The sequence below is a fragment of the Rhincodon typus genome, chromosome 11 (assembly GCF_021869965.1).
Source record: "Rhincodon typus isolate 14 chromosome 11, sRhiTyp1.1, whole genome shotgun sequence".
NCBI lineage: Eukaryota > Metazoa > Chordata > Chondrichthyes > Orectolobiformes > Rhincodontidae > Rhincodon > Rhincodon typus.
Genome location: NC_063342.1, coordinates 8,919,335 through 8,946,572, shown reverse-complemented (window position 1 = coordinate 8,946,572; position 27,238 = coordinate 8,919,335). Strand labels below are relative to the sequence as shown.

The window sequence follows — 27,238 nt, the reverse complement described above, 5'->3', positions numbered from 1 at the left end:
TGCTGGTAAATGATGGCCCATTATCTGTGACCAACATTTTTGTGAGCCCATGTGTTGAAAAAATGCACAGTTTTTCTACCACCATTCCCTTGTTTTATGAATGGACTCTATGCACATCCAACCACTTTGAGTGGGCGTCCACAATGTTTAAGAATATTGAGCCCATAAAAGGACCTGCATAATCGATAATCAACCTGCAACTCAAGTCCAATGTTTACCCAGCTATTCCCACAGATATAGGGGAACTGCTGGCAATGATTTTTATCCTTGTTGGCACTCTGGGCACTGCCTCACAAATGCAGCCATGTCTGCATCCAGGCCTGGCCACCAGATGTAATATTTCACCAATACCTTCATTTTGAAGACTCCTGGGTGGGGTTTAGCCAGAATCTGGCGGTGACCTTTCCTCGGGACAATCATCCTTGCTCCCCATAATAATATACCATCCTCTGCTGTGATCTGGTCTCTCTGGGTCCAGAAAGGTTTCAATTCTGGTTGTGAAGACCCTTTGGTTTCTCCCGTCACTGGCAGTTGCTTTAGTTTTGATAGGACTGCGTCCAAAGTCCAGAATTGTCAGCTGTGATTGGAAGTGTGTCTAGAAAATAGAATACTATTCCAAACTCTTCCATTGGTGCTCCCACCGGTGGTGTACCTGCTACAGGGAAGTGGCTCAATGCATTTGTATTCGCTACTCAGCCTCCTGGACAGTGTTTTAACTTGTAATTATGCGCACTTAGTATTAGAGTGCACCCCTGAATACGGCCCAAAGCTAGGGCAGGCACTGCCTTGCCCTCTTTAAGACTAATTAGGGATTTTCATCCATAAAGGTATTGGTAGAACTTCCTGACTCCAAATATGACCGCCATCTTTCTTTCTCTATCTGGGCATATGTACACCTTAGAGGATGATAATTGTTTCTTTACTTCCCTGAAAACTAGGGCTTGGTTATGTGACCATTTCCAAGGCTGACCCTTTTTTAAGAGTTGATGTAAAGGTGCCAGAATGGAGGCCAGGTTATGTATGAGCTTTCTGTAATAATTTACCAAGCCAAAAAATGACTAAAACTCCTGGGTAGATGTGGAAGCTGGGGTACCTTTGATGGTCCTCACTTTATCTTCCAAAGGCTGTGAACAAGTCTTGTTGACACTGTAGCCCAAGTACGCCACTCAGGGTGCCTGTAATACACATTTTTCCCTTCTAAGGCATACTCCAACCTCAAAAATGTCTAAGGACAGTGCCCAAGTTCTCTAAGTGTTCCTTATTGTTCTTCACTGGCATCCAGATAAATGGTGACCTAGGGTAGACCTTGTAAAATGTTCTCCATTGTCCACTGAAAAATTGCACAGGCTGACGATACCCCAAGTGGCAATCTTGTATATTGGTACAAGCCCTTGTGTTCATTGTTGCATACTACTGGGAATCTTGGCCTAAACACAATTGCAAGTAAGCTTGGCTTGTGTCCAGTTTCATGAAGGATAGACCCCCACCAGCTTTGCATATAAATCCTCTCTTCAAAGGATTGGGTATTGTAATGGACCAGATCAGACCCCTGCCAAATATATTTTAAGAAAGTAGCCCAGATCCTAACATTTTCTTATTTCAAAGCTGGATGTGAAGTGCCATGTACCAGATGCAATGCGACTGGTCAAACTACTCGACATTAAGCAAAACAATTTATTTAAACACTACAGTTAAAACACAAACAAAGGAAAGAGGAGTTTAGAATAACTTTCGGAAAACTTAACCATATAATAGATACAGTACCTATTACTAATTAACTGTTCCAGTATAGTAGCATCCCATAAACACACCCCTTGGCAAAGAGGCAAATTAAGACACAGATTCTTACATGCAGTTCTCCAATCCAGGAGGAAAAAACATCAATAGAAAATTCAGAGAATGTAGCAGCCAGGAGACATTCACTGAAGCTTTCAACTCTTTTGAGACCCTAAAGGCTTTGCTTAAAACTAAGCCTAAAAATATATGAAATAAACTAGAAAGCCTGGTCAGTGACAGTTGGCCCCAACCAGACTGCTTCCAATGTTCCAACTTAAAAAAAAAATCACCCCAAGGCCCTGCAAATAGTTTGTTTTCTTAGATCCAGCCCTACACCTCTGTCTTACAACCTCTCCTCAAAAAAAAAAGGACAAAGTAACGTTTTAAAGTGCTAGCATCATCAAAGTATTTATCCAGCTGTGAAAAGCAGTTTACCATTTGTTTAAAATCCCCACAAAGGCAAACTAACTTGTTAGGCTTCAAAATTGGTATGACTGGTGCTACCTGTCCCAAAAATTGGACTGGTCTAATGATTCGTTCACTTTCCAGCCTTCTGATTTCTGCCTCAAATTTTGCCCAGCAAATCAGGCAAAAGGCAGTGGGTTGGTCTTGCAGGATCGTGGACTTGCCTCCTGGTCAACATGCAAGGTGGCCCTGGCTGCTTTGATAGTCTCTAGACCTTCCTGGTAGACTTCCAGATATTTTCAGGCAGCCATTTTCTAATTGAAAAATGTTGAACCAATCTAGGTGAATTTCTCAAAGCCAATTTCACCCCATCAACTTGGGCCCGAGCCTTTTAACTACAGCCACTGGTAACTGAACCAGCTGCTTTTTATAAGAGAGAGCAACGGAAGTTGTACACTTAATCTATAAAGGCTCCCCAGTATATGTTCCCATGACCTAGCCAATGCCTTGTGCAAACTTAGGGGTTGAAGTCCAGAGTGGATTTTGTTAAAAACTTGTTTTGCAATCACTGATATGGCTGTGCAGGTATTGACCTCCATTATGACCATTTAACCACGTGCTTATTTTAATTGGTTCTGATTTGGATGTTGCTAAGCAATTTATCATTCTGAACTAGATGTAGGTTCCAGGATACAAACTCTCCTGGATATTAGCGTATGAGTTTTCTTCAAGGATCCTGAAGAGCATTTTAACCTTTTCACCAAGGGTTGATTTTGTTTTGGGGTTTTGCTATGGGTTGACCTGGAATGTCTCTGATCAGGATATGTCCTGAATGAGGTTGTGAAATTGCCTGCAATAATGTTGTGTTGCCCAAGTTCTTTCAAATTGGCAAGTGTGTTCACTTCAGAATAACCTGCCACTATTTTGTCCCACTTGCCATATTTTCCAATGATAAAACCAGTTGTAATGTCAGTCTGAAGTCCATTTGGGCTTTAATTAGTGAGTGTTTTTGCATAATTACATCATTAATCTCATATTTCAAATGGCTGCTAAACATCTCATTATGGGTTAACCCAAAGTCACATGTCAATCATCTTATGCTAGTCGAAAATCTCAATATGGATTCCCCTGGTTCTTGAATTGACGAGTAGAAACAATAGCATTCCAGTATTAGAGGAGACGTAGAGTCACAGTATCCCTTAACTATGTCCGTTAATTTTTGGAATGTTTTAGTATCTGTTGCCTAAGGGAAAGTAAGACTCCAAATAACAGCAAAAGCTGCAGCTCCATAGGCTCTCAGGAGAATTAGTCTTTGCTTTTCATCTGCCACAATGGTGTTTGCCCAGAGAAAATAATGCATTCTTTCCACATACTGGGCCCAGTCCTCAACAGCAGGGTCAAAGGAGCCACGCTTCCCAAACAAAGGCATGATGTAAGAAATGCTTACCCAAACTCAAAGTCGACTGTTGCAGCTGAGTTTCTTCAGGACCGTGCTTTATTCTCATTGTCCCTGAAATGACTTCACAGAGGCTGGTATCCCATCACCAAGTCAGCCTTTATTTATACATGAAAAGTCTTTGACTCTTATATTGCCTTTTCAGAGTCAGGTCTCAGAGTGCCAGAATCTCTGACACTCCTCTTTTTATCTGTCAGCCAGGGCTCCCTGATTGGACCAGATTAACAGCCCAATCAGGGAACTCATATTATATAAGGTCCAGCTGGCTGATCTCGTTTCAATCATTACATAAAGATCAATACTCTGTTTGCTTTCTGTATTTACCACTGACCTTGGATGACAGTTCTTGGTGATTCATGTGTGAGGAAGAGTGAGCCTTGAAACTGTGCATTCTGGCCCCAAGATAGAGATACCAATATGCAATATGATACCATCATTGTGTCTTCCAAATGTGCCATCATCAAACATTATCAGCTACACTTAATCACAACCACGCATGTGTACATATTCCGTCACCCTGATAAGACACTGTTACTTGATAATTTGATTAATTTGGCTTAATTTGTTTTAAATTGAATTGTTTTACCAAAAGAGTAGAAAGGGACACTTCTCCTTTAAGGGACTATTATTTGTTAAATTGGTTTAATTTGGCTTAATTTGATCTAATGATTTCAAAAGACTCTGCATACTCAGTTGACACAGCATTCTTGTATCGAACAAACGTGTCATTTTCTGAGTGGTAAGCGGTGACTAGCGGGATCATGCACGGATCAATGCTTGGATGCCAGCTATTCACAATATATAGAAATGATTTAAATGATTTATCAGAAGGTAATGACCTCATGATATTATTGCTGGGCTATTAATCCAGACTCAGATGTAGTGTTCCGGGGACCCAGGTTTGAATTCTGCCATGGCTGATGGTGAAATTTAAATTCAATGGAAATCTGAAATTAAAAGTCTAATGATGACCATGAATCCATTGTCAATTGTCAAGAAAGAAAACCTACCTGGTTCACTAATTTCTTTCAGAGAGGAAAATCTGCCATCCTTACCTGGTCTGGCCCACATGTGACTCCAGAACCACAGCAATGTTGATGAGTCTTAACTACTACTGGATAATTAGAGATATAAATGCAGGCCCAGCCACCACTGCTCATATCCCATGAAGAAATATATGAAAAAAAATGAGGGAACTAAATGTAATGTCTTCAAGTTTGTAGGAGACACAAAACTGACTGGATGGGAAGGTGAACTGTGAGGATGATGCAGAAATGCTTCACTGGAATTTGGACAAGTTGAGTAAGGAAGCAAATGCATGGCAAATGAAGTATAATGTGGATAAATGTGAGACTATTTATTTTGCTAGCAGGAACAAGAAGGCAGATTGTTATCTGAATGGTAATGAAATGGGAAAGGGGGAGAAGACCTAAGTGCCCTTGTATACCAGTTGCTGAAAGTAAGCATGTAGATGCAGCAGATGGTGAAGAAAAAAAAGGTATGTTGACTTTTATAGCGAGAGGATTTGAGTTCAGAAGCAAGGATATCTTGCTGCAATTATAGAAAGCCTTGGAAAGATCATATCTTGAATACTGTGTGTAATTTTGGTCTCCTCATCTGAGGGAGGATGTGGAAGGAGTGCAACAAAGGTTTTTCAGACTGATTCCTAGGATGGTAGGGCTGGCGTATGAAGAATGATTGGATCAGTTAGGATATATACACTGGAGTTTAGAAGAGTTTCACAGAAACCTACAAAATTCTAACAGGACTAGACAGCCTGAACACAGAAACATCTTTTTATTCATTCGTGGGATGTGGACATCACTAGCTAGGCCAGCATTTATTGCCCATCCTAATTGCCCTTGATCTGGTCTCGCTGAGCCATTTCAGAAGGCAGGTAAGAGTCAATCACATTGTTGTTGTTCTGGAGTCACAGGTAAGCCAGGAAAGGACTGCAGATTTCCTTTCTAAAGAACAGTAATGACCCAGAAGTTCTCTGTTTGACAATTCAGAACAGTTTCATGGTCATCATTAGAATCTTCATATCAGTTTTGTTTTACTGAATTCAATTTTCACCATCTGCCCTGCTGGGAACCCAGATCCCAGAGCTCAAGAAGTTGACTTTGATGTGTGTCAACGTGTTTTCCATGGGTTAAATTACCTAAATTAAGTGAATTATCTAATAACGATATAGTGATAATACCACTATACCATCGCGTCACGATAAGGGAGTCCAGAATGAGAGGTCACAGTCTAAGAATACAGGGTAGGCTATTAAGACTGAGATGAGGAGAAATTTCTTCACCCAGAGAGTGGTGAGGCTGTGGAATTCACCGTCACAGAAAGCAGATGAGGTCAAATCATTTAATTTTTTCAAGAAAGAGTTAGATGTTTTTAAGGTCAGAAGGGATCAAAGGATATGGGGAGAAAATGTCAACATTTATAGGATGATCAACCATAATCATATTGAATGGTCATGATATGGAGGTGCTGGTGTTGGACTGTGAAAGCTTGTGATTTCAAATAAACCAGTTGGGCTATAACCTGGCATCGTGTGACTTCTGATATTGAATAGTGGAGCAGGTTTGAAGAACTGAATAGCTGAATGGCCCATTCTTGTTTCCATTAACTATGTTTCTATGTATCATAATAAGGAGGAAACTCAAAGTAAATCATAAACATGAGCCCTGACCAAATGGTCCAAATAGCCCTTACTTCTGCTGTAGACTTAGGGTGTGTGTGACCTGCCAATGATCAATAGTCTCTTGTACAATGACAATGCTACTCTAACAGTTAGATACTTACTTTTGTGTAGCCTTTTGTTGTAACACTTCAGAATGAGTTTACTGTCTCCGCTGTTGCCAATTTCAACATCCTGTCAAAATTGGACCTTGGGGATACAATTTTCTTCTTTGGATCACTGTTTGTCATTAATCATCAGGCATTCAGTTCCTCTAACATTTATATTCAGAAAACCTAAATCTCTAAATGTTCATATCTAACTAGAATAATTTAGATAGAAGTCGATGAATTAAACTCAAACTGTCAGCAAGATTACAAATTGCATAGTCTTGAAAAGGAGGTACTGTTTAAAGGGAAATTATGCTAATGGACGCATAATGGTTAAGTTGCTCAATGACTAATTCAATCAATAATGGCAGATATTTCTCCTTAGCTTGGAAGTACAGAACTTGTGTGGCATTGAAAAACGAGACAAGCTGTGCGAGTTGTCTGCTTTGCACTTATCAGAACAGAACTGCAAAAATACCATTTATTTATGTGATTTATTGTTCTCACATGTACCTAAGTACAGTGAAAAGTTTTGTTTTGCAAACAATACAGGCAGATCATAGCAAACAAGGACACCCAGATGAAAGAGTGATTACACAGAGTGAGGCATACAAGGTTACAGGAGGTGTAAAAAAGCAAGATCAACGTTAGATTTGAAATTCGAGAGATCCATTCAAAAGTCTAATAACAGCAGTCTACCCTTTGAGATTTGATATTCTTGTGATTCTGCCCTGATGATTACAAAATGTAAAAAAAAACACCAACGACATGTGTCTTTCTTCAACATTCCATCATGAAAGTTTGCAAATTTAAATTCAGTTAGTTCAATAAATCTGAATAAATATGTATTCTTAATCACGTTGGCCATACAACTGCAGTAATGTTGCAAAAATCCATCTGGTTCACTAATATTCTCAAGGGAAGGAGGTCTGCCATCTTTACCCAGTTGCACTAAATGTGACTCCAGACCCACAGAAATGGGATTGACTTTGAGTGCCCTTTGAAATACAAACCACAGTTGTTGAACAGCACTATGAATTCACCATTTCTTCCTTTCACCACCTCTCTCAAAGATAATTAGGGATGCACAATAAATGCTGGCCTTGCCAGTGACACTCATATCTCATGAAAAACTGCACAAAAAGGCATACACAGCCTGAATGATGTCTGATTGCTGAAGTTTATGGCTATTATGTTGTTTCAGAATTATTGGTCAAAAGCAACCTTGAAGAAAACAATTTCTACAGAGTACTCCCTTGAGCAACCCTATACCTCAAGAAGACTTTAAAATGACCCAGTTGAAGTTTTCAAAATGATAAAGTGAATTGATGTAATCAAATGCTGCACAAGGGCTGAAATGCAGGGTTTGCAACTTTAAAATGGATACATTGGATGTAAGAAGATCCTGTGTTTGCTCTGTCTTGACGTAGTATAGAATTATACAGAAGGGAAGGAGGCCATTCAGCTCATTGAAGCTATGCTAGCATTTTGGTCAAGCTATTCAGTTAGTCCCACCTTCCCACTCTTTCCCATTGTCCCTTAATCTTTTTTTCCTTTCAAGTAGTTAGCCAATTTCCTTTTGAAAGTTATTATCACATCTGCTCCCACTATCATTTCAGACAGTACTTTCTGGATCATAACAAGGTATTGTGAAGAAAGAGATATGACTGCGTACCGTCCCTGACCTGTTTACCAATTACTTTCAATCAGTTTTCTGAACATTCTGCCACAGATTATTTTAACTCTTATGTGTTCAATTCCGCACCTCTGTTTTCAGCAGAGGTTGATCTTATGAGTGAGAATAGGGAAATAAGATGTAATTTGTATCAATACCTCTGCTTTTGGTCCAATAGTCACAGACCTGCCTCCAAGTCCAGAGGAATGGGCACTAATAAAGACAGCCCTGCCAGTGGAGGCGGGAATATAGTGCTGGGTTATAGCATTGGATTATTGCTGTTGATTCATGAGAGCTAAATTGAGGTCCAAGATTGAGATGAGGAGATTTTTTTTGGGGGGCGGGGGTGGAGAAGACTACTTACAGCATCCATAATGCTGCAAGCTGCTTTTCAACATGTGCTCAACAAACCTTCATCACTTCCTCCCATCCTGATGATGAATTGGACTGAATGGTCTATTTCTGTGCTGTTTGGATAGTCCTTGCAATACCAGCATGGGTTGCTGGCCAGCGTTTGGATGGGCAAATCAATCTATTGACCTAATCCATAATCTAAGGTACCCCTCCACCCCCAAAACCAACTGAGACCCAGCAGCTCAAGTCCAAAAAAATTCTAAAAGGCAGGCTGTATCTTTAGAATAGTTGGATCATGACACGTGTCTTGCTGTTTTGCACATTCTCAAGAGGTTTGCTTTGATATGTGTCAACATGTTTTCCGTGAGTTAAATTACCTAAATTAAGTGAATTATTCAAAATTGGAGCGGCATTAATGGGCCTGAGTCGTGACTGAGTTGGATAAAGAAACAAAGGTGGTATTTAAATTTTCAGGATATCAAAGAAAGCTTTTATCACTTTCTACTGAAACACTCTCTTTTATCTTAGTTTTATATTGTGACAGTATAATTTTGTTATGTGATTGAAGTGTAACAGATTCAGTTTCGAGAAGGCTCACTGTGGTTTTAGTATCACAAAGACTTGTAATTATATTTTTAAACTGGTTTATCTGTGGCAGGCATAAATTACAGCACGTTGGACATATGTAGTGTTCCAAAGCAGTTTATCATAAAGTGATGTTAGGACAGCTGGCCAGAAGCTTGGGTCAAAGAGGAAAGCTTTAAGGACCATGATTAGGGAGGAATGAATGTTGAGAGTTGTGTGGGGAGATCTATGAGTAAAATATTGGTGATCCTCACTGTTCAGACGTTAGGACATCCTATCCACATGGGGAACACACTTTAGGTCAGTGGAATATCCTATCCATGTGGGAACACTCTAAGCACAAGTGCAACGTGCTATTCACATGGAGAGCACATTTAGGACCAGTGCAATAGGCTATCCACTTGGGGAACACACTTAACACAAGCAATCAACCATTCTCTAATGGATTTGTTCCATGGCTGAAAATTCGTCCAAAATGATAGTTGGCACTCATTTGCGGAACAGCAGGGGGCAGACCTTGAAACAATTCAGTGTCTGTGAGACATTTTGCATGTGTGATTGGTATTTTTTAATATGCTTAAATGAAAGTGGTAGAGGGGATTTCAAGTAGTCTTAACAATAGCATAGACTTGCTGGGTCAAATGGCCTGTTCCTGTGCTGTGAAATGCCACTGAGTATAAGAAATATTAAATGTTGGGGTAGATAGGGAAACGTTTCATTCCCCATTGTGGGAGAGTCTAGAACAACAGTGCAAAATCTCAGAATAAGGGGTTTAAGACAAAGATAAGGAGCACTTTCTTCTCTCAGAGGGTGGTCGGTTTGTGGAATTCTTTACCACAGAGGGTTGTCAATGTTGGGTCCTTAAATATGTTCAAGGCTGAGTTAGACTTTTTTTCAACCAGGAAGGAAATCAACAGTTATGGGTAAAAGCAAGAAAGTGGAGTTCAGGATTGTCAGATTAGGCATGATCTCATTGAATGGCAAAGTAGACTTGATGGGCTGAATGACCTCCTTCTGCTCCTTCATCTCATGATCTAATACTACATAACTGAATGCAATATTTTCTTTCAAAGCGCTGCTCTGGAAACGTGGCAACGCTACCTAAGGTTGTGAGTTCCATAGCACACAGTCGTCAACGTTTTTAGGCAATCTATATGATGATAGCATAGTATTCATTGTTTGAAGTTTTCTTATGTCCCTTCAGTCCTTCAGATTTTAGGATCAAAAGAGGGTTGCATTGAATCTTAAGTTCCTGGGTTCTATGCCTTTCAGATTGAGTCAGCTGAGGGAACTATGAGCAAGAGTGTAGCAAGTAGAATTGAGAATGAAGGCAAAAATTGGATTGAGATTTGGAATGCCCTATCTTGCAACATTGTGGGAGTACTGAGACTAAAAGGACTGCAGCAGCTCAAGAAGGCAACTCACCACCATCTTCTCGAGGCCAGCTAAGGGTAGACTATAAACTCTGACTTGGCCAGTGATATCCGCACCCCTGAATGAATAATAAAAAAAATCAATTGGAAGAATACAGAGAACTTTGGTCATTGTGGAGCTGGAGGAGTTTACAGAAATTGGAAGGGATTAGGTAATTGAGCCTTTTTTGAAAAGTGGCTACCAGTTATTTTTTAAAGTTGAATACATAGACTATTTTACAGGCTCTTGTGGCACTGTGCTAATGTCCCTACATCTGGGCCAGATTGCCTTGGATTAAGTCCCACCTGACCTGGGGTGTGTCAAAACAGATCTGAACAGGTCCATTAAAAAATCTATAAATTTTAATTTCAAATCCCAAGTTTCAAATGATGTGAACACTCACTAATAAAGTACCTAAAGTCAATAATTTTGAGAGCCCAGAGAGAATTTGTCACCAATGGCTATATATGTCACAGATCAACAGAACTCTTAGAAAAATAAGATGTGAGCAGTTCCAAGCCAGTAAGACATTCCGATAATATAAATCATACATTCAGGGTTGGGTGATCTCCAACGAAATGTGGGAGATCATATGCAGTGAGAAATGGAGAAAAGAGAGAAGACGTAAGGAGAAGAATTAAACGGAAACAGAGGAGATTCAAAAAGACAGGATCAGTAGATAATGGATTGAGAAATCATAGAATCCCTACAGTGTGGAAAACAGGCCAATTGGCCCAACAAGTCCACACTGACCCTCAGAGCATCCCACCCAGACCCATCCCCCTAATATACCATGTCTAACCTACCTAACCTAAACATCCCTGGGCACGATAGCATGGCCAATCCACCTAACCTGCACACCTTTGGACTGTGGGAGGAAACTGGAGCACCCGGAGGAGACCCAGGCAGACACGGGGAGAACATGCAAACTCCACACAGACAGCCGCCCGAGGTTGGGATTGAAACTGGGTCCCTGGCGCTGTGAGGCAGCAGTGCTAACCACTGAGTCACCATGCCACCCAGAAACAAAAGAAAAGATGCTAAAGAAATAAAGAAAGAAAAAGATGCTAGAGAGAAGAAGAATGAAGAGAGAAAAAAGAACAAAAAAGACGATGAAGAGAGAAAGAGAGAAGTAAGAGAGAAAACTGCACACTGACAACATTCCCCCTCCATCTGCTAATTCCTCTGTATATCAGATATTTAAACTCTTGGATTGAGAGTGAAACAGAATTAATTCATGGTCTGTCTCCAATGTTAGCAGTACATTGGATTCTCATGTCAGAATGAATTAAACATGTTTATGATCTTGTCTCTTTCTCCTCTCTCTGTACCTTGATATAACGTGTTGACGTACCTTGACTGAATTATCACTGTGATCTTATCCCTAATCCATTATTATTTAACTCTTGAATGTTAAATCCATCACTTATTTATTCATAAGCTCTGCAGGAGAGAGGGACATAAATCGATAAAAACTTCATGCAGTGAAAATCGCTGAGCAGTATACTCTATTGCCATCTGTGTGGGACCAATTAGGAAATCTGCAATCCCTGCTGAATGTGTGGGCTGAGTCAAACAGCCTGGGGTGATGTGGTGTCAGGTTCAGGCCATCAGGTTCAGGCCAACAAGTTAAAAGAAAATCTTGCATTCAATCTTAGAGCACAGGGGTAGGCATTCAACCTCTTACAAACTAACTTTTATCATGTAAAGAGATATATGAACATGTTGTGATTCATTGAAAAAAAAGTCCGCGTGATTTCATGCTTTGACAAAAAACAAGCCTCATTACATATTTAAAAATTAATCAAAGCTTGCAGTGTTAATAGTAATAATATTATGAACTCATCGTACATTTTACTTCCCTTCTGGTCTGATGTTACAAGAATCTTGAAATTATATTCATACCTTAAAGAGCAACCCAAAGGTATGCCACAGCTGCCAATAAGTTAATTTTATTTCCCTTCATTGCTCCACCTATTCTCTGAGGTATAGAATTTCACAGGGATCCTTCCATTTGCCTTTGGGTAAGCAATCCTCCAATTTTCTTAAACAGCTTCCTGACTGTGTGTTCATCATTTCAAGCATTGGCATGACTGCCTCACTTAATACCTTGCTTAAACATGTGAAAAGCCATCCTCCCAATTCCTAAAGGCTCTCTACATTCCCATAACCTCTGTACAGCTGCTGCTTCCCTACTTGAGTCTCAATTCCTACACACATATATATACACACACATGCACGCATGCAGACACACACTTACATGCACACACATACACATGCAAGCGTACACACACACACACCCACACACACACCCACACAGACACATACACACTCAGACATGCAGACACACGTACACATGCACGCACACACAGAAACACCACACTCAAACACACACACACACACACGCACACACACACCATCTTTACGAAAATTTAACAATGTAACAGAGGTGTAAGCTTTACTATTACTTTCAACACACCTCTTTAAGTCTATGACTCACATGAATAATTTATACTGCTAATGATGTTTACAACCTTTTTCCCAGAATTTCTGTCCCTATCGAACAACTCTCTGTTAACAAACTTTCTCAAGTCTCTCCTTCCAAGAGCTACATACTTAATGTAAATCTTTCAGTGAAACAAGAGGAGATTCATTGTCTCTATGACATTTGTTGTCCATGTGTTCCTGCTGACCACTCTAACCTTATTGAATAGGTACAGACCACCATTTAAATGTAGTAAACCCAGGCATTTTCAAATTTCATTTATATTAGAGTTGTATTTTCTCAAGCAGATGCTCCCATGTATCTGCAGATAACAATTTAACTTCTAAAACTAAAAGTTATATTCTGAACGATAAGAGTGGTGAACTAGATTTTCTCAACAATCCAGGCTCTAGGTGTTCAGTCCTCATGATCCCATGGATGTATCCTTCATTAAAAGGCATCTTGTGCTTGATTGAGGGGCCCAGCAACAGGTCGGGATAGGTGCCTGTTCAGAGTTAATCCCTTCCTTTTGCGCCAACCCACACTTTCCACAGTACCCATCCCGCATCCCAAACTCACCTATTCCTGGGTTGCTCCTTGATCTGAGACTTTAGGTGGTTGTGAATCTGGCAGTAACCATGACCTTTCATCAAAGTGCCACTGTGCAGAGAGCTGCTGTCCTCTGATTAACCAATCTGCTGAGTCCTCCTCCTAGGAATTCCTCCGCCCAGCTCCTTGATCCCAGTGAAATGAGTGATGTTGTCCTTTCAAGTGACTGAGTAGCAGTTCTCTCACATACAGGGGACATAGGAGTCTAAATAAAAACTGAAAGAACTGCAGATACTGTAAATCAGGAACAAAAACAGAAATTGCTGGAAAATCTCAGCAGGTCTGGCAGCATCTGTGAAGTAAAATCTGAGTTAACATTTTGGGTCCAGTGACCCTTCCTCAGAATGTGTTCTGATGAAGGGCCACTGGACCTGAAAAGCTAACTGATTTTTTTCTTCACAGATGCTGCCTGACCTGCTGAGCTTTTCCAGCAATTTTTGTTTTTGGACACAGGAGTCTTGATGGCTCTCCAGCTGGAAGCCAAGACCCCTGCCAACAAGATTCTGTCAAACATTTCAGGTTAATGGCTTTTCATTATCACCCATTCCTTTGTTGTTACTCAAAATGCCAGTCACGTTGGATAACTTAACAAAGTATATGTTAGCTTTCAATTAAAGGTAAAAAGGACAGTGACAATGATATATTTTAGGGAGTATAGTTCTTAACATAAAATTCTATAGGAGCAGGAGTGTTCTATTCTCATCTCTTGAAGCTGATACAGCATTTAATGAGATCAAGACTGATCTTTTACCACAACTCCTCTGCCTTTAGATCTTTTCCCAATCAATCTGCCCAGAGATGTTATTATGCATTTCTTGGGCAGTTGGGACTTGAACCCAGGCCTCCTGGCTCAGAGTTAGGGACATTAGCACTTTGCCACAAGACCCCACAGCATATTCCTTCAATCCTCTAGCAAGAGTGTGAACTGTAACCTATCTTCGTGCTGTCTTTCACATTGCGCATACAGTATAGTAATAATGCTTATAATATTACTCACATCTTAGCCCTAAACCATTCAGGGAGACAAATGTTTGATAATGATGGGATACACAGAGTTTCATCAGAGTCAAGTTCTACAGTGACGAGAAAGAACTAATTATACCTCACTCTTATCTATTTCCAGTTCCACCACACATAACACTGCTGAAGAATGGGACTGCAACTGAGAATGGCCATGTAGTCATCACCTGTGATGCAGATGGAGATCCTACACCAACCATCTTTTGGAGTAGGTTTGACAACGGAAGCAGTGTTCTGGAGGAAGAGAAGGTAAAATGGGTGATGTTGGTTTTTGAGATGGAAGGGACTTATCAATTCCTCTTTTCTTCAGTTCTTTCACCCAAAAACTTTGAGTTGTCAAAACAGAGGACCTAAAGCTCAAAACTGAACTGCTGGACCACCTGGGTAAAGAAAGAGTGACGGGAAAATTGCTGGGATTGAAGGCTGATAAATTCCCAGGGCCTGATAATCTACATCCAAGAGTACTTAAGGAAGTAGCTCTAGAAATAGTGGATACATTGGTGGTCATTTTCCGGGATTCTATAGACTCTAAAACAGTCCTTGCAGATTGGAGGGTGGCTAATGTCACTACAATATTCAAAAAGAGAGATAGAGAGAAAACAGGGAATTATAGATCAGTGAGCTTAACATCAGTAGTGGGGAAAATTCTCTAATCCGTTGTCAAGGATTTTATAGCAGAGCATTGAGAAAGCAGTGGCAGGATCATACAGCATCAGCGTGGAGTTAATAAGGGGAAATCATGCTTGACAAATATGTTGGAATTCTATGAAAATGTAACTAGTAGAGTTGACCAGGGAAAGCCAGTCGATGTAGTATATTTGGACTTTCATAAAGTGTTTGACAAAGTCCCACATAAGAGATTAATGTGCAAGATTAAAGTTCATGGGATTGGGAGAAGTGTATTGAGATGGGTAGAAAACTAGTTGGCTGAGAGGAAACAAAGAATAGGAATTAACTGGACCTTTTCAAATTGGCAGGCAGTAACTAGTGGGTTGCCACAGGGATCGGTGCTGGGACCCCAGCTATTCACAATATATATTAATGATTTGAATGAGGGAACAAAATGTAACATCTCCAAGTTTGCAGATGATACCAAGTTGTGTGGGAGGGTGAACTGTGACGCAGAGGCAGAGATCCTTCAGCATGATCTCGACAGGTTGGGTGGGTGGGCAAATCAATGGTAGATGCAGTATAATTTGGATAAATGTGAGGTTACTCACTTCAGAAAAACAAGAAGGCAGATTACTACCTGAATGGCTGTAAATTGGGAGAGGGGAGTGTGCAGCGGGACCTGGGTGTCCTTGTACACCAATTGCTGAAGGTAAGCATGCAGGTGCAGCAGGCGGTAAAGAAGGTAAATGGTACGTTGGCCTTCATTGTGAGAGGTTTCGAGTACAGGAGCAGGGATGTGTTGTTGCAGTTATACAGGGCCTTGGTGAGGCCACACCTGGAATAGTGTGTGCAGTTTTAGTCTCCTTTCCTGAGGAAGGATGCTCTTGTTCTCGAGGGAGTGCAGCAAATGTTTATCAGGCTGATTCCGGGGCTGGCAGGACTGACATATGAGAAGAGATTGACTAGGTTGGAATTGTTTTTGCTGAAGTTCAGACTAATGAGGAGGGATCTCATAGAGACTTATAAAATTCTAACAGGACTAGACGGTCTCAATGGTAGGTATATCCAGACTTCTTTTGACTTAATTTTGGTGGTTAGGCATTATGACTGCACAGTGTTGTTGCTAACTTTTGGGATGCTTGAGGGAATGGTATTGCATGTTCAGAGCAGGGGGTTAGAGGACTTTTATTTCCTCCCATATTATCACACACTTTGAGAGCATGTGGGACTTGAACCCAGATCAGAGATGAGTACACTTTCCCTGTGCTACAAGAGGGCCCTGGTGAGGTTAGGAGGTCTTGGTTGCCTGCCAACGAAAAGCCTGTTTCAGGAAGGGGAAGGCCATCATTATAGACTCTCTTGGGCTGCAGCATGAAATGGATCTCAGGTCCATACAGTAGTGAGGGGAAGCAGTGCACACGCAGAAGAGGAGGAGGAAGGCTGTCACTCAAAGGCCTGTACCCACTAAAGGTATTCAAAGAGCTCTTCCATCCCAACCTCAGCCATTAGCTATGGTTCACCAAGGAATTGGTCACTAAATTGTTAGATGAAAGATTATCAGCGTTGTGCAGGTGGTTTCCTGCTTGCACTGCTGGTCAAGCTTGGATGTGGGCCGCCAAGCACGCATTGAGCCCTATGTTTGTCTACAAGTGTTGAGATTTGAGTTGGACTCCAAATCCTACATGAAGCCTTGTGCCAGCCAAAGGATAGGAAGCTGTGCAGCAAGCCTGTCACGGCACCAAACATCTCAGTGTGCACACATACACCAGCTTTCTTCTCCATGCTATCACCTCAAAGTCCTCATCTGAGTCCTTTGAAGCAGAATTTGTCAGTGATCCTGGCCTCTAGTGAGTGGCATGCAAACTATTATTCTCACCCTGAGATCTGTGTAGCCCACGTTGGCACAGTGACTCGCTACATTCTAATCCCAATACTCTCTTTTACAGAGTCACAAAATTGTTGTGGTGCAGAAATAAGCCACTCGGCCCATTGTGTCTGCACTAGTTCTATTACCTCATGTCAATTTCCTGCCGTTTCCCTGCACACCATGTCAGGGAAAGATGTTGTGAAACTTGAAATGATTCAGAAAAGATTTACAGGGATGTTGCCGAGATTGGAGGGCTTGATGTTGAGGCTGGTTGGCTCGCCGAGCTGGTTTGTTGTTCCGCAGACATTTCGTTACCGTGCTTGGTAACGTCCTCAGTAGAGCCTCTGATGAAGTGTCGGTGTGTTTTCCTGCCTGGTTTTTAGATTCTGGTGTCCGTTGAGATGGATTGCCTCACTTCCGGGTTTCCTCCGTAGTGGAATGTATATGGGGTCGAGTTCAATGTGTTTATTAATAGCATGCTTCGTGGAGTGCCATGCTTCCAGGAATTCTCGTGCTTGTCTCTGCCTAGCCTGTCCCAGGATCTTGGTGTTGTCCCAGTTGAAGTCATGGTTCTCCTTGTCCATGTGGATTGAGATGAGTGAGTATTGGTCGTGTCTTTTTGTAGCCAGTTGGTGTTCATGTACCCCTGTTGTTAGTTTCCTTACTGTTTGTCCGATGTAGTGTTTCTCGCAGTCTCTGCAGGGGATCTTGTAGATGACATTGGTCCTGTCCATGGCAGGGAGTGGGTCTTTAGTTCGGGTGAGCACTTGTCGTAGGGTTGATGTGGGCTTGTGTGCCACTCTGATGCCCAGCGGTCATCGAAGTCTTGTGGTGAGTTCTGACGCATTCCTGATGTAGGGTAGTGTGATGAGTGCGTCGGGGCGTGTAGAATCTTTCTGATGCTGTTCCTGTAGGCATCTCCTGACCCAGTTCTTTGGATTATCCTTGAACACTTCGAAGAGGTATTCCTCCTCCTCTTGGCGTAGTATGAGGGTTTGAGCTATGGGGAGCTATGGGGAATAGACTGGGGCTACTTTCCCTGCAGAATCGGAAGCTGGGGCTTCTTTCCCTGGAGCATCAGAAGCTGAGGGGTGACCTTATAGAAGTTTATAAAATCATGAGGGGCATGGATAGGGTGGATTGCTAAGGTCTTTTCCCCAGGGTAGGGGAGTCCAAAACTAGAGGGCATAGGTTTAAGGTGAGAGGGACCTAAGGGGCAACGTTTTCATGCAGAGGGTGGTGCTTGTATGGAATGAACTGCCAGAGGAAGTGGTTGAGACTGGTACAATTACAACATTTAAAAGGCATCTGGATGAGTATATGAATAGGAAGGGTTTAGAGGGATATGGGCCAAATGGTAGCAAATGGAGCTAGATTGATTTAGGATATCTGATTGATTTGATTTATTGTCACGTGTACCTAAGTGCAGTGAAAAGCTTTTGTTTGCGAGCAGTATAGGCAGATCACAGTAAACAAGGATATACAGGTCATCGGGTGGAAAAAAAACATGGACAGAGTGAGCATACAAGTTACATTGCACAGGATGTGCACAAGACAGAATCAACATTAACAAGATCAACATTCTTTGAAGTTATAGAGTCCATTCATCAGTCTAATAATAGCAGGGAAGAAGCTATTCTTGACCTGCTAGTGCGTGTGTTCAAGCTTCTGTATCTTCTGCCTGATGGAAGAGGATCTGGTCGGCATGAACGAATTGGACCAAATGTTTGTTTCCATGCTGTACATCTTTGTGACTCTCTGACTATCTGCATTTCTGACCTCCAACAGAGGGTTGAGCAGCACCATTGGTCATAGTCACCCTATATCTCCCCTTCAGGTCCTGTTTCATACAGCTGACAAGACATGTGTCTAATCAAATGTGAAAATCCATGCCTGAAATTAGAAAGTGGAGGTGCAATTTGAAGTTAGAAGGCGTTACATTCGATTTTTGATGAAGTGCTGTTTTGTAATAGAGCATAGAAGGATGGAATGAACTCATCAGTTCTGGGCTGGCTCCTTAGGTCCATGCCCCTATTGTTCCCCCAGAGCCACATAATCTTTTTCCTTTCAATATTTCTCAGTCCCTTTCTGAGAGTTGCTATTGAATCTGCTTCCACCGCCTTTTCAAGCAGTTCATTCCTAGAGACAACAATCTCCTGCCCTTTTCTTTTGTGACCTCTACTTACTAACCTTCACTCCTTGGGACAGTTTCTGCTTGAGCATTCAATCAAACCTTTTTCATAAGTTTGAAGACTTTAATGAAACATCTCGCTTTTAAAGCCTCAGCTCAAAGGAGGACAAACCCAACTTTTCTATCATTGGGACCAATTCTAGTAAATCTCCTCTTCCCTACTCTGTAATGTTAATGTCCTTGAAAAGGCTTCTGTAGCTTAAACATTAATTGAAAGAACAAATGCATATATCTATTGTTTAAAAACAAGTCAAGGTCTAATTGCCTACCTGTCAGCAATTTATAATCATTGCTGCCTGCCTTGTGAATTTTATGTTAAAAAATGCTTGGAGCAAGAAATTTTCATTAAACGCAAGAGTATTTATTTATACAGGGCCTACAAACAATGTGCATGCATAATAGACAATGTTAGGCCTTAATCAGGCAAATATAATGAAAAACATAATACTTCAGGCAAGTCTTTATTTCATTACTTCAAGCCACTGACTCCAGCATTATCTCTTCCACAAACACACACGTGTCTTGTAAGTTAAATAGAAACAAGTCCACACAAATCTTTAATATCACTTAATATCAATTTTAGATTTGGATTTCTGACTGTATAATCCTCTTAATTACCAAAGCCACTTCACCTACTTCCACCCTTCTAACATTGCCCACATCTGTCCTGGCCTCAATTGTTGCTGTTGTATTAACTCATTTACTGTTGAAAGCCTCCCTATTCCTCCAGATGTGACTACTCTTGTGGCTAGTCTACGGTCTTCCACCCTCCCCTCCATAAACTACACCTCATCCAAAACAATGCTGTTCAGATCCTAATCTCAACAAGTCCTGGCCAGCCACTGCCCTTGCTCACTGATCCACATTAGCTCCTAGTCCCTCGATTTTAAAGTTCTTGGCTTCAAATTCCTCCATAGTTTCAACCTGTCCATTTCTGTCCCAGATCTTACAGGCTTCCAGCCTCAGAGATCTCATTGCTCCTGCAAAGTTGGCCTTTTGAGGATATTCGATAGTCATTGCATTCTCATTGATAGCTGCACTGTCACCTGACTATGCATTGAAATTTCATCATCCCTACGCTCAACATTCTTGCCTTTTTATTTCTTTCTTTTTTCTTTCAGACGTTGCTTAAAGATTATCCAATTGAGCAAGTGATTAATCATCTGTCTTAAATCTCAATTTTTGGTTGGGTATCAACTTGCCTGGTGACCTTCCTATAAGGCACTTTGGGTTGGTTATAATGCTGTAGAATGGAGAGATGGTGACTTGGCTCTAATGTTATTGGGCTATAAATCCCATAGGCCTAGCCTAATACTCTAGTGGCGTAGGTTTAAGACTCCCACCAAAGCAATTTGTGGAATTTAAGGTCAGGAAATAACCCTGCATTATAAAACTAGTCTCAGTAATAGTGACCATGAAGTCATCACTGCTTTTTGTTGTACAAATCTATCTGGCTCATCATAAGAGCAGCACAATGGCTCAGTGATTAGTATTGATGCCTCACAGCGCCAGGGACCCAAGTTTGATTTCACCCTCAGGCAACTGTATGTGTGGAGTTTGCACATTCTCCTTTTGTCTGCGTGGGTTTCCTCCCACAGTCCAAAGATGTGCAGATTAGAACATAGAACATAGAACAGTACAGGCCCTTCAGCCCACGATGTTGTGCTGAACTTTTACCCTAGACCTAAAGTCTATCTAACCTCCACCCCTACCTTATACTATCATCCATGTGCCTATCTAATAGGCGCTTAAAATCCCCTAATGAGACCGACTCCACTGCCTTCTCCAGCAATGCATTCCAAGCCCCGACCACTCTCTGAGTAAAGAACCTACCTCTGACATCTCCCCTTTATCTACTTCCACTCACTTTAAAACTATGCCCCCTCGTAACAGCTACCTCTACCCTAGGAAAATGTCTCTGGATGTCCACTCTATCCAAACCTCTGATCATTTTGTACACCAATTAGCTGGATTAGCCATGCTAAAGTATTCATATTGTGCAGGCTGGTGGATTAACCATTGGGAATGTAGGGAGGTGGGTTTGGGTACGGTGCTCTTCAGAGGATCAGTGTAAACTTGCTGGGCTGAATGATCTGCTTCCACATTGTGGGGATTCTATGATTCACTAATACACTTCAGGGAAATGAACACTGTCCTTATCCTGCCTTGCGTATGACTCCAGACCTGCAGCTATAGATTAACTCCCAACTGCCTTTTGAAAAGGCACTCAGTTCAAGATTTCTGAAGAAGGGTCCCGACCTGAAATGTCAGCTTTCCTGATCTTCTGATGCTGCCTGGCCTGCTGTGTTCCTCCAGCTCCACACTGTGTTATCTCAGTTCAAGGGCAATTAGGGTTAAGCAATAAATGCTGGTCCTGTCATTATAACCATATACAATGAAAGAGAAAAAAGTATAAATGCATTTTCTTCTTGTTGAATTGTCCACTGCCAGCCTTACACATAAAGACCCCCTACCAAGCAAAGCTGATCCCTCAGAAATCCTCATTGCTTTATGGAGAGAAGTGGAGAATATGAAAAGTAACTGGTGCGATAATTTCAAGAACACTGCAGCACACTACAAGGTGCAATTATCCTCTTGTCTGCTCACTCTTTAAGTGGGCGGGGGGATGCAATGCTATTTTCATACTTGTAAACAAGTGTGACTTCTGTAATGGTACTTTCAGCTAACTGTGGGAGGAAGCCAATTTAACATTGAGAAAGCACAGCAGGTAGCGAGGGTCGCTGCACTTTAAGAGAGATGCAGCAGCTTTGTTATGGAGATTTGGATTCGTTTTTCAGACATACAGTTCACTTTGATTTCTCAAAAATTGCAGCAACAGACCAGAGTACAATGATCCTCAGTCAAAAACTGCAGTGTCAACGTTTCACCTAATTTTTTTACCAACTCTCGGCCAAAATCTAAATCATCTTTACATTTCAAAAATCAATCTTCCACATTCAAGTCCAGTATTTGCTGCGATTACTGTAGAGTTTTACTCTCTCAAAAGTTAGTATTCCATTATTATGATAGTTGTAATAGTTTTTTTGTAACTTAAAAATAGTTGTTAATGATTGAAAATTAAATGAAGTCAACTGGATGTAATATAATCTAAGGGCTTGAATTAAAATGCAAAGTGCAGTAGACCATTTGTTTTTGTTCTGGAAATTAACCAGATCTATATTTTGCAATAATTTGTAATTATTGATATGCTTAAATATTCATAATGCTGAATTATTTTATTAATTCATCCTCTAGTTTTATTTTAATGCTTGTCTGCCACTGTCATTATGAATAACTACTATGATGGCCTGGTGTACTGATAGTCGTCAGAATCTTCAGCTGATGATTTGTCAATAACCCAATTATCTATTTGTTATTAACTAGATATTATCGTTAACTAGATTCTAGGTGGGAGGTTTGAAGTGCGCAGGCAGAAGGGGACATCCTCGTTGCACATTAAGAATATCAAGCCAAGTGACTCAGGAGCATATGATTGTGAAGCTGTGAGTCCAATTGGAGGAGACAAGAAGACCATGCATTTGGATATTCAGTGTAAGCTCGCCATTTTTTGGCAACGGACCCACATTTTCTTGTACTCTCCACCATCTCTGTATTAACGATAGACTTGAATCGTTGATTATTGCATTGCATAAGCTCTTGATTATTTTCCAACTATTCATACTCAGGGTGTGGCGGGTTCTGCAATTCTTTAGTTGTATTTGAAAATGTGGACATAAACCATCTTCTCGAACTCCAATTGCTTGAAGCCACTTTGACAAAGGCTCTCTTCCAGTACTGTTAGGTAGGGAGTAACGGCTTTTGACTCAGCAATTATTCACCAGAAGCTGAACGACACTAGACATTTTTTAAAAATATTCATTTATGAGATCCGGAAATTGCTCGTGGGTCAGCATTTACTGCTCATCCTTAATTACCTAGAGGGCATTTAAGAGTCAACCCCATTGCTGTGGGTCTAGAATCATACGTAGGCCAGACCAGCTAAGATTAGCAGATCATAAAATCATAAAGTTACACAGTACAGAAGAGGCCCTTTGGTCCACCCAGTCTGTACCACCAAAGCTACACTAAGTCTACACTAGTCCCTCTTTCCCACACTGAACTCATAGCCTTGAATGTTATCACACTTAAAGTGCTTATCCAAGTACTTTTTAAAAGTTGTGAGGTTTCCTGCCTCAACTAGCCTCCCAGGCAAGTGTTTTCCAGACTCCTCAACTCCCCTCTAAAACTCCTGTCTTTCATATTAAAATTATGCCCCCTTGTTATTGGCCCTTTGATAGCTGCATTCTATATACCCTGTCTGTGCCCATCATAATCTCACTAATCTCTATCTGGCCCCCCTCAACCGTCTCTGCTCCAAATAAAACAGCCTGAGCTTATCCAGACTCTGTGCATCACTGAAATGCTCCATCCCAGGCAACATCCTGGGGAATCTCCTCTGCACCCCCTCCACTGCAATCACATCCTTCCTATAGTGTGGTGACCAGAACTGCACACAGTGCTCCAACTGTGGCCTAACAAAAGTTCTGTACAGCTCCAACATAATTTTCCTACTCTTATAAACTCTGCTTTGACTGATGAAGGCAAACATCCTGTATGCCTATTCATCTATTCACCTGTTCTGCTACCTTCAGGGATCTGTGGACAAGCACCAAGATCTCCCTGTTCCTCTGAGCTTCCTAATGTCTTGCCATTTGTTGAATACTCCCTTGTATTTTCCGTCCTCCAAAGTGCATTGCTTCACATTTGACAGGAATAAATTCCATCTCCCACTGATTTGACCACCTGACCAATCCGTTTATGTCCTCCTGTAGCCTAACACCTTCCTACTCACTGTCAACCAGCTGGTTAATCTTTGTGTCATCTTCAAACTTACTGATCATCCCTGACCATTCCCATCCTCCGTTCCTTACATTCTCACCTGCATAATTTATGAATATCACAAATAACAAGTGAGTGAGGACTGATCCCTGTTGTACACCACTGGACACTGGTCCCCAGTTACACAAACAGCCTTCTACCCCCTACACCAGTCTCCTGTCACAAAGCTAATTTTTGATCCAATTTGCCACGTTATCCTGGATCCCATGTGCTTTTACCTTCATTATCAGTTTCCCATGTGGACCTTGTCAATAGCCTGACTGAAGTTCATATGAATGATAACAACTTCCCTGTCCTCATCTAAACACTTGGTCACCTTCTTGGAAAATTCCACTAGATTCGTTAGGCATGACCTCCAGCTAATAAAGCCACACTGATTATCCCTGAGTGAACCTTGCCCCTCTAAATGGAGATTAATTTTCTATTTCACTATTTTCTCCAATAGTTTCCCTACCAGTGATATCCTTCCTGAAAGAGTATTGGTGAACTAGATGGGTTTTCTGACAATTGACTATGGTTTAATGGTCATTGTTTGACTTTCTATTCACGAATTGTTTTAAAATTCAAACACCCCCATCTGTCCAGAGCATTATCTTCATCTCTTTGTTAATAGTCTACTGAAAATGTTCTCCCTAAATAAAAACTGTAACTACAAGAGCAGGTCAGAGGCTAGGAATACCTCAGGAAAGAATTCACCTCCTAACTCCCCAAGCCTATCCAATATCTATACAGTACAAGCCAGGAGTGTGGTAGAATGGTCCCAATTTGCCTGGATGAGTGCCAGTGTGGACATGAAGAGAATATTCCGTCATACTCTTGACTTATGCATTGTAGATGGTGGATAGGCATTCGAAAGTCCAGAGTGAATTACACGCTGCCGAGATTCCCGGTCTCTGACTGCTCTCAGAGTCCCACCTGGCAACTTCTGCAGTCAGTCCCTCCAACCTTGTAATATCTGAGACATGGGAGTCTGCTGTTGCTCAGCAAGCTTCCACATAGAGCAATATAATAATGACGAGATCCCCTGTTCTTTCATATGTGTATTTGAAACTCAAATTTGTTTGGCCTGAAATTCCCAGTCAATTGCATTGCTCTTGGTTTCACTCTGCCCCAGTACCAGCCTGGCATGTCACAGCTTTTAGTACAACCTTTTGCTCTAGATCTGAAAAATATTGCCCAAACATAGATCCTACCTGGAAAAACTGGGGTCTTCTGTTCATCAAAACATTTTGCAAGTCATGTGGAAAACTCCAGTAGTGAGATTTTTTTTTTCCTCAGTGCAAGGACACTGACAGATATGTTTTGAAATCTTGGCATGACTTTTATTTCTAAGTTGACTGGAAAATTTGACCACTATCCTCTGACCAGAGAATACTTTTGTATATTTTGTAAAGATTCATTTGCAGGCTCTTAAAGTCAGGTCATTGATAGAAGGTGATTTGCCACAATGATCTTAAAATAGCATATAGATGTAGACATTGTCATAGAAGTGTACAGCATGGAAACAGACCCTTTGGTGCAACCTGTACATGTTGACCAGGTATTCTGTATTAATCTAATCCCATTTGCCAGCATTTGGCCCATATCCTTCTAATCCCTTCCTATTTATATACCCATCCAGATACCTTTTAAATGTTGTTACTGTGCCAGCCTCCACCACTTCCTCTGGCAGCTCATTCCATCCACGCACCTCCGTCTGTGTGAAAAACTTGCCCCTGAGATCCCTTTTAAATCTTTCCCCTCTCATCTTAAACCGATGGCCTGTAGTTTTGGACTCTACCATTCTGAGAAAAAGACCTTGTCTCTGCATCCTATCCATGCCCCTCATGATTTTATAAACCTCTATAAGGTCACCCCTCAGCCTCCAATGCTGCAGGGAAAATAGCCCCAGTCTATCCAGCTTCTTCCTATAGCTCAAACCCTCCGACCCCAGCAACATCCCATTGTTCCACCGTCCTCACATTTCGATCACTTAATCTGAACCATCAACATCTTTTCTCCACCCAGCACCTGACACCCACCCTGCCCACAAACTATAGCATAAATTCTGTCCCCTCCACACTTCACTTCACCTCTGATGAAGAGTCATCTAGACTCGAAATGTTAGCTTGCCCTCTCTCCATGGAAGCTGTCTGACCTGTTGTGATCTCCAGCATTGGTTGTTTTCAGTACAGATTCCAGTATCTGCAGTAATTTTCTCCAACATCCTTGTAAATCTTTTCTAAACCCTTTCAAGTTTCTCAACATCATTCCTACAGCAGGGAGACCAGAATTGCACGCAGTATTCCAAAAGTGGCCTAACTAAAGTCCTGTACAGCCGCAACATGACCTCCCAACTTCTACACTCAATGCACTGACGAATAAACGCAAGCATATCAAACATCTTCTTCACTATTCTGGATGTCTTCTGACATAAAACCATGATCAGATATAGCACTCAAATTACACCAAGTTAGGAGATTTAAATGCAGCAAGGAATATTTCTTAAACCAAAAATGAATTTGTAATAATTAAATTGGACCAACTGCACTGAATCAACATATATGTTGACTTTGATGATATGCAAATGAGGTTTAAACCAGGAACCCAGTGAGAAATAGTATGCTTCAAAACGGGCAATATTTTTGCAGTTGCTGGCTTGCTTGCCAAGCTGGTGAGTTTGTTTGCAAACATTCTATCATCAGGGAAGAGGAGAACAACAACAGACTTCCCTTCCTGGACGTAATGGTCGAACATATGGCTAATAGTGAGCTCCAGACCAGCTTACACAGGAAGGCCACCCATACAGATCAGGGACTCAACTACAACAGCAATCATCCCAATGCCCACAAATGGAGCTGAATCAAAACACTGTTCAAGCGAGCTGCAACACACTCCTGCACCCCGGAGCTGCACAAAGCCGAGGAAGCACACCTGTCCAGCGTCTTTAGAAACGGCAGTTACCCAAAAAACGTAGTCTGTCAATACCTACACAACTGACCACAGGAAGGCACAACACATCCCAGCGACACTAGTCACCTTTCCATACATTAAGGACAGATCTGAAATGACCACCAGATTACTCCACCCCCTAGGAATCATGGTAGCCCAGAAACTGACAG

General features: G+C 41.4%; 1 protein-coding gene across 1 annotated transcript in view; it reads left to right on the top strand.

The window, feature by feature from the left end:
• ncam2 (neural cell adhesion molecule 2) overlaps positions 1-27,238 on the top strand; it is a 1,072,172-nt gene that overhangs the window by 986,851 nt on the left and 58,083 nt on the right. The window contains exons 8-9 of the mRNA XM_048603020.1: positions 14,672-14,817; positions 22,640-22,790. Coding sequence (XP_048458977.1) covers positions 14,672-14,817; positions 22,640-22,790 — 297 coding nt within the window. The remainder of the gene's footprint in view (positions 1-14,671; positions 14,818-22,639; positions 22,791-27,238) is intronic.